The sequence below is a fragment of the Mastomys coucha genome, unplaced genomic scaffold (genome assembly GCF_008632895.1).
Source record: "Mastomys coucha isolate ucsf_1 unplaced genomic scaffold, UCSF_Mcou_1 pScaffold23, whole genome shotgun sequence".
NCBI classification, from domain to species: domain Eukaryota; kingdom Metazoa; phylum Chordata; class Mammalia; order Rodentia; family Muridae; genus Mastomys; species Mastomys coucha.
In genome coordinates, this window is record NW_022196906.1 from 74,251,205 (window position 1) to 74,264,302 (window position 13,098).

General features: G+C 40.0%; 1 protein-coding gene across 3 annotated transcripts in view; it reads right to left on the minus strand.

The window, feature by feature from the left end:
* Positions 1–868: 868 nt before the first annotated feature.
* The window catches only part of Col12a1 (collagen type XII alpha 1 chain), a 129,804-nt gene continuing 117,574 nt past the window's right edge, over positions 869–13,098 (minus strand). For 2 of the 3 annotated variants that reach the window (XM_031345995.1, XM_031345997.1), the window contains 8 exons: positions 12,854–12,907; positions 11,473–11,544; positions 7,654–7,689; positions 7,481–7,547; positions 6,619–6,807; positions 5,636–5,704; positions 4,060–4,230; positions 869–1,861 (listed from right to left, as the gene is read on the minus strand). In XM_031345995.1, the coding sequence (XP_031201855.1) occupies positions 1,686–1,861; positions 4,060–4,230; positions 5,636–5,704; positions 6,619–6,807; positions 7,481–7,547; positions 7,654–7,689; positions 11,473–11,544; positions 12,854–12,907 (834 nt within the window). In that variant the 3' untranslated portion in view covers positions 869–1,685. Of the gene's footprint in view, positions 3,035–4,059; positions 4,231–5,635; positions 5,705–6,618; positions 6,808–7,480; positions 7,548–7,653; positions 7,690–11,472; positions 11,545–12,853; positions 12,908–13,098 lie in introns of all 3 variants that reach the window. The other variant, XM_031345996.1, reaches the window with a different exon arrangement.

The window sequence follows — 13,098 nt, forward strand, 5'->3', positions numbered from 1 at the left end:
GCTTTAAGGGGCTGGGGGGGGAGGGGCTGGGAAGTATCTGACTACAAAGATAGCTGGAGCCTCTGTTTTCTTCTGATACAGCAAAGGTGAGCTCTGCGTACAGTGTAGTGAAGCGGGCAGAGGGCGGTGGGTCCTGATATAGCTTCAATGTTCTCCTCTGGCTTTAAGTGTTCAAGAAAAGTAAATACTCGAGTTAGCAATGTACTTGAAGTCTTTCAAATCTCCATTAACAGATCATCTATGTTTTCAATCCCAAACTCCAGGGAGAATCTAACTCACATTTTGCCCCATGAAAAACTTGGTTCCACTACCTCTTGCTCTTCAGTTGATGTGTGTGTGTGTGCGCGCGCGCGCGTGTGTGTGTGTGTGTGTGTGTGTGTGTGTGTGTGTGTGTGTGTGTTTTCAAACAGACATGTACATCAGTTTCTTTGGTATTTAGGATGCTTTCATTGCATTTGTAAGTGAAAAAGAAGGGTTTACCTAAATTAAAATTTTCCATTAAGGAATTTTCCTCTCTGCAATTAAATTTGCTATTGGGAGAAGTATAGGAAAGTAATTAAATGCATACAAAATTGTGTGGGCTGTAGATTATTTGGTTGTTTGGGGTCTCCTAGGATACCTCATTATTTTTCCACCGGCCCACACATCTTCTACATTCCTAATAAAACCTTTGGAATCTGCTGGATTTTCTTTTAAGGCTCTCACCACTCTATTAAATGACTTCACCATAGCCTTAAAAATCTAACATTATTTAGCATAATTTAATAGTATTAATGAGATTTGTAGTTGTATCCAAGGATATGAAATTGTTTGTTGTAACAACCACTTGAGAAGTCCAAAAGGCCCCAAAGAAAAAGAATATGCCAGGTCAAATTTTCAGTAGTTTTATTGAAAAATGCCTCTTTTGTTTCAGAAATAAATAATATAAGGCAGTGAAATTCACAATCTGCAGTTAAGATATAAAAGCAGCAATTCTATGTTCATAGTCTTGCAAACATTTCCAACTGCTTTGATAACTAAAAAACATGTTCTGCAAAAAAAAAAAAAAAAAGTTCATTCTAAATATACAACACAAACATGCAATTCCATTTCTGCAGAATAATCTGCAATTTGGCATAAATGTTAGTGTGTCAAAACAAGGACGTCTAAAGCTTTATGGAACAGTATCCAGTTGATACAATAACTTCAGCTACGAGGCTTAAGGTCTGTGGTTCTTAAAAGACTATGAGCATTCTGTGCCCTAAAGCATAAGAGAAGGAAGGAAAAGAAAGGTGAACGCATGAAGTGAGCTGGTGTTCCTCTCCTTTTTGATTTTAGGAGCGGGATGACTGGAAATGGGGTGCAATTGAACTGCAGATTAGTTCTAAGAAAGATAAAGGCCCTTTCTTAATAGACAGCTGCTCTGTTCTGGAACCTAGGGTGGGTAACCAAGAAGCTTGGCTGCCTCAGCCCACCATGGGTGTGCTCTCTCCGTGAACAGCTTGTGTTGTAACCATTTGAACTGGAAAGGCATAGAGGTCTACAGACTGCTGCAAACTAGGCTGCCTGCAGAAACAAGATTCTCTACAGTCAGATAGGAACACTTGTGGGTGAAGAGACATAGAAATGACGTACACTGCTACTCTGTCTGACCTGTGAATGAGAATCCCAACACCTCCCACCTCGGTGAACCCGCTGTCTCAGGTTCACTGCCCAGGGCCTGGGCGCAGGGCTCGCCGCCAACGCCTGTGGTCAGAGTGCTGCTGTTCAGGCTCATCTGCACCGTAGTCATCCTCGTATTCTGCTGTCCTCTCAGGCTCCACAGGCACGATGAAGGGCTCGCGGTCAGGCAGGTAGGCCCCACCCTCGGGCACATAAGGCTCTGTCCGATTCAACATTACAGTTATGGCATGATTTGGAAGGTATACACGCACAGCAAGAGTTAAGTCATCACTGGAGGTGAGGGCACTCCAGCCTTAATCTCATAACCATAAATAGATGCATTGCATTACAGTGTTCCGATTATTTCCATGTGCACATGTGCAGAGTGAATTTGGTGATCAAATAAGGAGGAGTGCCGGGCAGGAGAGTGGGGGGCTCAAAGATCCAGCAGTAAATACAATCATTGCACAAAACCTGGGAAGGATCAGAAATTGGGCCAAAGAATTGTAAACACAGTACCTAGAGAGGATTTTTGGCAAATCCCTAAATAACCGTTCATGACTTCAAACTCATCAGGTCAACAGATAACTTGGAGAGCTGAGGACATGAAGAGTATTGGGGTCTAGAGACTGAACTCGGGGTGAAAGGAGCTATCACCAGGTTTTATACAGTCCACAGTGTCCCCTATGGCTATGTCTCAAACAGAGTTACAGCCAGTGGGTGAGGAACACCTGTGACTATAGTCAAACAGAAAGGAACGTTGATTTTAAACTTTGGTTTGAAAAATTGCAGTTAAGAAACCCAAATAAAAGTACACACAGAGAATACTGAGAAGTCACATGCCCTGAACTCAGACACACTGCTAACAAGCAAGAGGAGATCAGATCCATTCACTGTTATTACTGCAGAGAGCAAGCAGCCAGCAGGCTTTGGTGCAGAAGCGGGTTGTTGAGTTGTTATGAAATTTTAGTATACAGGATCACATACAGATCATGTACAAGCCACAATTAGTTTATTATTTACATAGGACGTTTCTCTTCAACCAGGTTAATTGTCTGTCTTAACATGGTGTCTTGGCTGGTTAGTAGCTTATTAGGCGCCTCCTTCACAACCAGGGCTCCTCCTGGCTGTGTTTGAACTTTTTAAAAGATGGTTTTCTACAGTACCGCTGAAAAGCATCAGGCTGACACCACTGCCCTTGTGTCATTCAAGTTAGTATGGAGTCTCCACCCTCCTGTATGATGCCGACCCAGTTCGTTAACCATATCTGCCGTGAGATTTCCATACAGACTCATTTTCTAATAAGCACGTGCGCAAACATCTCAGAAACAGGATTCTCATGTATTCAAACTGTAAGCAGCACTGGAGACTTAGAAAATGTGTTAGCCGGAACCTGAAACAGGTCAAAGATGATAGTTTTTAAAAGTTGAATTACTATGCAAAAATATACATATACACATCCATCTATGTAAAGGTTAAAGTATGTATATTTATATATCCATATATTTTCAGTTTACATATGCCATAAGGCAGGGATAATTTAAATTTGCTTCACAAAGAATTAAATTATAGTCTTATGAATGGATTACATGGGAGTATGCATTTGGATTCATTACTACTTTTGATCACATAAATATACACATAAATATATAGATATATAGATATTGATATATCCAACTACTCATGCACTACTTGCTAGTAGCAAACCATATCAAACAGCAGTATCATTTTTTAAACTTGCAAGATGCATGAGGATGCACTAATGATAAAGTATCCATTGATCACAATGTGAGAGTCTTTCTATCCAGACCAACATACCTGCCAAATCTCACATCCCCCAAGGTCAGGCACTAGACACTTCTGCAGTCTACAGCTGTGCAACACTAGCATTTCACTAACAACCCTACAAAAATATTAAGCTCCAAATTTGATAAGCATAAATTCTATGGCTGGAGCAAGACAGTGAATTCATTCACTTGTCTGTATTTTGTTTGCTATCACATGTAAATTGGATTGCAGAAATAATTTTCATATATAGTTTCATCATTTTATATTGCTAGTTCATTTCTTAGTCTCTCTGTTCCTTTAGATAAAAATAAATAAAATAAGAGAGAAAAGAAAGAAAAATAAAGAAAACCTCATGAGTTGGTAAGATTCATTTAACTCCTAAGAGAGTTGTAGAGAGGTTAATGGTATGGTTTGGTAAATCCAGAAACATAGGAAGGGAAAATGGTCACTTAAATCCTAATTTAAGGAAAGTGTTTTGTGCTTTAGAAGACAGAGACACTGTTGCATACTCAAAATATAGAACTGAAAACATTGGCATCTCCACAAGATCCCTAGGTCTACTTTCCTTCAATCCTAGGACTCCTTATTTCATCATAAGGAACTGGGGTCTTTCTGATGGCAGCAACGTACCTGGGTAGCCTTGCCCATTGTATGGGATGCTGGCACACTGGGATGAATCACAATATCCAGGAGGACCTGGAGGTCCTCGGATACCTGAGTTTCCTGGGCGGCCAGGGGGACCAGGAGGGCCTCTTGAACCTGTAGACCCTGGTGGACCCGTTCGGGATTCACCTTGCGGACCTAGTTAAAGAAAAGAAAAAAAAAAAAAAATACATCTCCCTTCTTGTCAAAAACACCTGAGGCAGACTCCAACACCTAACTGACATCTCCACTAACTTGAGACTAGATTACTATTCACTGGTGCATGATAAGAAAATAATTCCAAAAAGGAAAAAAGAAAAAAAAGATAATAATTCCTTAAGAAATTCCAAATATGGACCAAAGAACTTTCTTGCAGTGGAATCAATGTCAGCTGTTCACTACTATAGCAACTTCTTTTAAGGAAAACTGATTTAGGAGGAATTAAGCCAAGCTAAAATTATCTGTAAATTCTCTTGTTTGCTCTTACACAAGGACAAGGATGCTTGTATCAAGAAGCCAGGTAAATTTCTGTTCCACGTCTCTGGTATATATGAAAAAAGTAACATTCTTTCTGGATAAAATGGCGCTTCATATGATTGACATGACTACAGAGCTGGCTTTGAGTGCAAAGATCCAAAAACTTCAGAAAAAGAAGAAAATCATGCAGCAGCAAGGTGGCTTGGTAAGTAAAGGTGCTTGCTGACAAACTCGACAATCAGAGTTGAGTTCCCAGGACCGACATAGTGGAAGAAGAGAACCAGCTCCCACAAGTTGTTCTCTGACTTCCACAGGCACACCATGGACATGTGTACACACCACATGTACAAACATGCATTCACAGATGGTAGAGATAGATAGATAGATAGATAGATAGATAGATAGATAGATAGATAGATAGATAGATAGAGAGATAGATAGATAGATAGATGATTGAGATAGATAGATAGATAGATAGATAGATAGATAGATAGATAGATAGATAGATAGATAGGTAGGTAGGTAGGTAGGTAGGTAGGTAGGTAGGTAGGTAGGTAGATAGATAGATAGATAGATAGATAGATAGATAGATAGATAGATAGATAGATAGATAGATAGATGATAGATAGATAGATAGACATGATAAAGGATTATTTAACTCATTAAATAAAGAAGAGAAGAATCATTTTGAACCTAAAACAATGCATAAAACAACTTGGATAGCTACTGTTTCCTTGCAACCTGTTGAAGAAATGTTGTAAATAAAAATTTGTGTCAAGTCTTTAAATTGTTCTCACCCTAGTAACCCATACTGAGGAATACTAGGAAGAAACACACAATAGAATCTGGAGAGAATAAAGCAAACAAAATGAAAGAAGCAAACAAATACCACAAAGTTTACGTCGTACATGTTCCCCCCCCCCCTTCTTAGACTACAGCAGTGAGCAAATGCCTGGGAGAGAGGCACTTAACAAAGGCTGCATCCAAACTCAACTTTTGCTAAAAGACCCACCATATTGGTACAAAACTGATACCATGAAGTTGTCCTTTTACATGCTTTCCCAGTCTAATGTCTTAACAAATATACCTGGGGGCCCAGGTGGTCCTCGGGGTCCTTGAGACCCAATACCCTTTTCACCTTTCTCTCCAGGCAAACCTACAAGAAGCCAATAAATAAGTAAGTAAGTAAGTAAATAAATAAATAAATAACATAAAGAGGGAAGGAAAATAAAAGCATGGGAAATTTTTATCTGGAAACATGTTTTTTCATCTTAAATAATAATTCAAGTAACTCATTTCCTTAGTGAAAACAGAACCTAATTTTTCCCAGAAGTTTACTCCTTAAGCCAAATTCTTTCTAGACATTTGTGTAATTCCAGATTCATGGCCAAGAAACAAATCTGGCTGAAATTCAGAGGGAAATTATTTGAAGGATACAAATATGCCTAATATATTGTCAAATAGTAATTAAAACCAGAGACCTTAGAGAAGGCCCTTCAGGTAGACTTTAAGAGCTGCGTGGGTGCAGCAGTCACACCATTAGATAGTAGGGTTATAGAACCCTTAAAGTAAGCATCCTGAAACATCTGGAAGTAGAAAAATCCCATTTTTCTTCCCCCTCCCCCTTTGAATTTCATTTATCTACCATGAAATTAAAGTGAAACAAATATCCAAGAACCAGTGCCAGGTTATGAATGAAGGAATAAAAAGAATTTGGACCCAATGCCCTCGGTTACTGCTCAGTTCTTGCCACAGCCACAACACTTAGTAAGATTGGTGCCTGGTTCCTTTTGCCAAGACACTACTTCCCACCAGAGCCACAAGAAAAAAAAAAAAATCTATGGATAGAAATATCTCTACTGAGATCTGCTGAATATGGGATCCATTTTCTCACACTCCTAGTGCTGGGATTACAGATGTCTGTGCACTGCAATTTACTGACCAGGAAAAGTGGCTCCTAGACAGCTCTTCTGGACGACCCAAAAAAGCCTTCAAAATGCTTTCAACCTGCCCCAGTGGCCCCACACGCAAGCCCTTCCTTTATTACTGCATAAAGTCACAAAGGCTGACCTCGTTCACCAGGCGGTCCTTGCATCCCAGGCGTGCCAGGGAATCCTGGTCGACCCCCAGGCCCTGGTTCTCCTCTGGATCCAGCACTGCCAGGGGGCCCTGGAGGCCCTGGTGGGCCAGGCTGGCTTCGACTTGAGTGGTAATCGTTTGGAATCTGATTCAGCATCTGACTGAATCTGCTCATCTGGCCTATAAAGAGAAAGACTTGTTAGAAAGAAACCCAGGAAGGGAGGGGCACCTAGGGGATCTGTTTGCTCTTAGCACCTAGCTCTCAAGTTCTAATTAAAAATGAGATGCATCAGCTACTTAGTACAAAGTGAACCTTGATCAGCGGTCATCCAAAATGCTGACCTCAAGTCATAAGCTTTGTTACGAATAAAAGTTATCAAAGTGTGGTGATTCTTTGAAATATATTATTGCCTTTCAGTGTATCAGGTGATGTCACTCAAAAGAGAGAAACTCCTTTGAAATTGTGGCAGTGTCATTTCCCTAGGTACCTAAGACAGCGATGCCCAGGTGATAGTACGACTGAGAACTTCTGTTAAGTGTACATTGAAAAATTATTATTTTGAGGGCTTCATTTCCACACACAATGATTCACTGGGTTTAGGATACGATCATGGACCTCTCTTTTCTTACAAACAAATTAAGGAATTTGTGGGTTGTGTTCCTTAGGACCGTGCTGTGAGAATCACTGATGAAACTGCAGAGGGTGAGTCCTGAGTTCAAAGCTAGCCTGTGCTCCGTCTTCAGGCATGGAGCTATATTAGTTTGAAACATTTCCAATCAACTCTGTGACTCAAGTTCTGCATTTTCCCCTTGACTGCTTTAACCACTGTTCAAATGGTGAACAGTTAATTACCATTGATCAGTTGTTCACAGACTTGTCTTGCAACCGCTCGCATCATGTTCTGGGAAGCGATGTCTCCCTGGTTAATTAAATTTTAAAAAATCATTAAAATATTATTTCTCTAACTTCAGAGTTAAATGCTTAACACTTGAAAGAAAACGAAGTCAAATTTTAAGGATACATACCCTATCACCTTTTTCTCCTTTTAACCCAGATTGACCCTGAAACACAGATATTTTATATTTTAGAAACAGGAAGAGATGATCTAAAATGGTTGTCCTCAACCTTCCTAATGCTGCGACTTTTTAATGCAGTATCTCATGTTTTAGTGACCCGACTTATAAAAGTACTTTGTTGCTCCTTCATAACTACAATTTTGACCCTGTTATTAACAATAATGTAAATATCTGATATGCAGAATATCTGATATGCAACCCCTTCCTTGTCCTTTGATTCCCAAGAGAGTCAGGACCCATAGGCTGAGAACCAGTAGTCTAAAATGTTGCATGGATAGCTGGACAGCAACGATGATATGAGGGCAGAGTCTGTTGTCTGGTAAACCAGCAACATGGTACATCACACTTAACACCACACCACTAATATTTTCCTTTACTGTAAAAATAATCTAATCTCCCACCAAATAGGGCCTTTCAAAGCCTTGCTCAGATGTGAGTTTTAGAATGACAATTACAAAAGCTATGCACCATTTACCACGTAGACTTGAAACTGAAACATATGCACTTGAGGAACTCAAACTGCACTTGAACTATCACACTTTAAGTTACCATGGTTACTTAGCTCCGTTGCTTATTGTGAAATACACAAAAGCTTGACAACCATTCAATTCCTGGAAGAACCAGTAAAGGACTGGCTGTCAGCTCCCTAGATAAATGTGTAGCTCATTCTTCCTCCAATTAGTTTTGTACATTGGGTAGAAAAGAAAACAGATGTTTTTCTCTCTTAATTGATCTCACATCCAAACAACTACATAATCTTCATTATACTCAATCAGAAGCCCATCCCTGTCCAAGAAAGATCCTTGGAGAGCCCAAACTTCCTATCCTTTGGTAGTTTTTTTTTTTTTCAAACTACAAACTACCATTACAGAAGGAACATCCAAGTCATTAACAAATTTGATATTGGGATACTATTTCAGCCAAATCAATTTGTATCATTTCCATGGAAATCACTTAGTTCTAATCACAGCTTAATGTAATGATTCTAATATACTCTTCTTTTATTAGATATTTTCTTTATTTACATTTCAAATGATATCCCCTTTCCTGGTTTCCCCCACAGGAAAAAAAAAAGAAAAAAAAAACTCTATTCCCTCCTCTCTCCCCCTGCTCACCAACCCACCCTCTCCTGCTTCCTGGTCCTCGCATTCCCCTACACTGGGGCACAGAACCTTCACAGGACCAAGGGCCTCTCCTCCCATTGATGTCCAACAAGGCCATCTTCTTCTACATATGCAGCTAGAGCCATGAGTCCCACCATGTGTAGTCTTTGGTTGGTGGTTTAGTCCCTGGGAGCTCTAAGGGTACTGGTTAGTTCATACTGTTGTTTGTCCTAAGGGCAAACTGCAAATCCCTTCAGCTCCTGGAGTCCTTTCTCTAGCTCCTTCACTGGGGACCCTGTGCTCAGTTCAATGGATGGCTGTGAGCCTCTACTTCTGTATTAGTTGGACACTGTCAGAGCCTCTCAAGAAACAGCTGTATCAGGCTCCTGTGTGCCAGTACTTGCTGGCTTCCACAATAGTGTCTGGGTTTGATGATTGTATATGGGAACGATTCCCAGTTGGGACAGTCTCTGCTCCATAGTTTGTCTCTGCAACCCCTTCCATGGGTATTTTGTTCTCCCTTCTAAGAAGGATCAAAGTATCCACACTTTGGTCTTCCTTCTTCTTGAGTTCCTTGTGGTTTGTGGATTGATTGTATCTTGGATATTCCAAGCTTCTGGATTAATATCCACTTATCAGTGAGTGCATACCATGTGTGTTCTTTTGTGATTGGGTTACCTCACTCAGGATGATATTCTCCAGATCCAACCATTTCCCTAAGAACTGACCTACCTACTTCCTGCTTTTGCTCTTGATAGCCTATTCTCCATATGGATGCCAGAATGAGAATTTTAAAGAATAATTAGGTTATCTCACTTTTTTGCCCTGAGACATGAATGGTGTATAGTGAATTTATAATTATTGTAAGAGAAACATGCGCTTGGCTTCCTCATTACAAAGAGAATTAAACTTTTTGTGGGACTACTAATATTGAATATGGAACTCTATGAAACTACAGCTATTATTTTTTATTTCTTGCTCCTTTGAAATGTTTCTGACTTAATTTTTCAATTTTTTCCTACTCTAATTTGTTTAAGCTGCTCCTCAATTATTATTTTCTCTCTATCTCTATCTCTACCTTTCTCGCTCTCGCACATACACACAGAGATATACACACACTCATACACACACACATAAACACACACTCATACACACATACATACACACATACACTCACATGAGTTCATTTAATGTTTCTTATATGTGCATATGTTTAGGAGTGACCATTTGACTGCCTATAGTTCTTCATTTGGGGGGAGGCCTTGTGAGATCCTACAATACATGTTGGTATGTCACCTGGTATTCACATGCAGTCTTGTTTCAACAACAATATTGATAAGAATTCACAGAAATAACGTCCCTGTCATCATGTCCATGATCTTGTAGAAGCATTTTTACTCCCAGTCACTAGCAATCACATCTCAGGTAAAAGCAATAGGATGTTCTGGGCCTCTACTTGCCTAGATTAGCCTTATCTAATGCAAAGTAAAGCATGAAGGAAGTGAAGCCCTATAGCCATTTCAAATACTTGTGGATATGTTAGAAATTCTAAATTCAATCAGAAGGTAGTAACTTGAAAGTGCATGCTAGGTGTGATGCTCTTGCAATTCTTATTTCTAACCAATAGGAAGAGTGAGGGGGGGAAAGAGAGAGCTAAATCATGTATAAACTGAGAAAGGATCACATTAGAAAAAGTAAAATAACGAGCTTAAGTTTGGCCTCTTAGGTATTTGTTTGTGCTAAGTGTTGAACCAATGGCCCTACACAAGCTAAGCTGGCACTCCAGCACTGAGCTACACCCTCAGTCAAGTAAATAATTTTGTGTGCACATGCACGCATGTAGTGAGAGCATTTGCATATACATATGCACACATTTCACAGCACACACGTGGAGGTCTTAGGACAGCCTTGGGTGTTCATCTTCGTCTTCCACATTATTTGAGACACACTGTTTCTTTGCTGTTTGTCCACTATGGATGCCAGATACCTTGCCTAAGAGCTTCCAGGGATCCTTCCACTTCTTCCTTCCATCTCTCTGGAGGAACACTGAGATGGTAGATACTTGTGCTACATGTCCAGGTTTTGTGAGTGTCCTGGAAATTCAAACTTAGATCCTCATGCTTGGATAGCTAGCATTTTTACCCTGTAAGCCATCTCCCTAGGCCCCAACAAACTTTTAAGACTGGTCTGATGCTCCTGAATCCTCAATTATGGAGTGAGAAAAAAAATGGTAGGTCTGGGTAGTGGGTATCGAAGGGTTAACATTCATCAATTGACGATGAAGGCGCCCTGCACTCTGATCATGTATTTTTATGTCTTAAACAGCATACCATTTATGAATAAAAAAAAGAATGATTTTGCTGACCCAGCTCTGAAGCTCAGAGTGTTTATACAGTGCAGAAAAATGTGTCTTGGCTCACAATTCCTTCCTCCTTTTAAAGAAACCAAGGACCACAGTTTTCATCCCAGGATATTATAGCAACCCAGCAGGGGGAAGGAAAGTCTTTAGAACTATTCCCAAGTCAAATCCACGGGTTTATCGTTGTTTCAGCAGATGCTCCTACATATTTATGGCTGAGATAATCTAAATACGCCCAAGCCTTGGAGTTCTCGTTCATCCACATTCACAGCAGAATGCAATCAGTAGACATGCAAAACTACTTACAGGTCTGCCATGATCTCCAGGTTTTCCTGGTTTCCCACTTGGCCCTGTGACTCCTGGAGAGCCTGGGGTTCCCTACAACCACAGACCAAGAAAGCAACTGTTATGACAAGGAAAAAATCCTAGCCACAGTAGCTGAAGAACTGCAGCCAGGCTTAAAGCAGTTTAAAAGAAGCAGAATGCCATTACATAGTGAGGAAGAGGAAAGCCACGTTTTAAGGTAACATGAGGGGAGAAAGCTTGGAATTTCCGTCTGAAGTGTATCATGAGACCAATAGAAAAATACATGCAAACGTATAACCAGCTTCAGAATTGATAGACTATGATCCCAGTACATTTGTTACAAAGGCATATTTACAGAATGAAACTCCTAAATTTTTAGTTTATTTCTGAAATAAATAAATAAATAAATAAATGCTCCAAAAGACAGGGGTGGAAACTTTGGCAAGAAGGGGATTAAAAGGGTGGCTGGGTTTATCCTACTTTAGCCCCTCTTCTGGCAACCACAGAGGAGTCTAGAAATCCTCCTCAGAGACATTCCCCAGGCTCCAAGTCTCTCCCTCCAGTCAGCACTCCTCACCCCACCAAAACCACAAGAATCTCTCCCTGCTGCTTTTAAGTCAAATTGCAAGCATTTCCGCTATATATCTACTGGGCTATTTATAAGATTATATCCACTACATCATGTTCTAAAGACTACCACTTCCATTAAATAGAATCAGAGATTTTATAAAATACTTCTCTAAGCGTATGCAAAACTGAGCTCTCTAGTAAATACCCAGGCTTAGTATTTATTTAAACTATCCTAACATGAAAATACATGTGTTAAATATAAATAATAAAATCAAATACAAATACATTCTGGAATCTTCAAATCCTGTCATACAGACAGGGGCATAGCCAGTGTCTCTATCTCATTGTGATATCACCTACAAATAGTTAGTTCTGCCTGAACAAGTCTCATAATCTCTATCTTCAGCTTCTTCTACACAAAGCATAAGAAGCCCCTTGGCTGAAGATGTAGAAAAAATCTACCTCCTTGGAATGACTTGTGGTTGCTCATTATTAATACTGCCCTTAACATTTAAATGTCACAGAGCTCAGACTCAGGAGGTGACCACTAAAGAACTGAGCCTAACATCTCACTAAAGAAGAAAATCAAGAGACCAACCAGACAGTGGCCAAGTCAGTCTGAGATTTTTCTGAAACAGAACTTGATAAAGCACCTGTATTTTGACACATCTGTTTTCTCTAGAACATTTTGATTTATATAACAAAAACAAACAGCTTATGAATCTATAGTCTCCATGTCACAGAGGGGGAAAACTTAAAATGGGAGGAAAGGAGACCGTGGTCAAGGCAGGGTACCCCATTCGGCTCTTACCGGTGGCCCGGGGGGGCCTCTCGGCCCCATTGCACCATCTTTCCCAGTGAAACCCTGTTGTAAGAATGAAAGCACAGGTTAGGAAGGAAACAAACACGTGAAATGAGGCTACATAGACCATTAAGGGTGAAAGGGTTATAAGAAGGTCTGAGTACAAGCTGGTGTTTGGTAGCTAAACTTTCAATATGAAGATCAGTATACCAAAAGAAAAGAAAACTCACATCAATTTACATTATACTTTTACT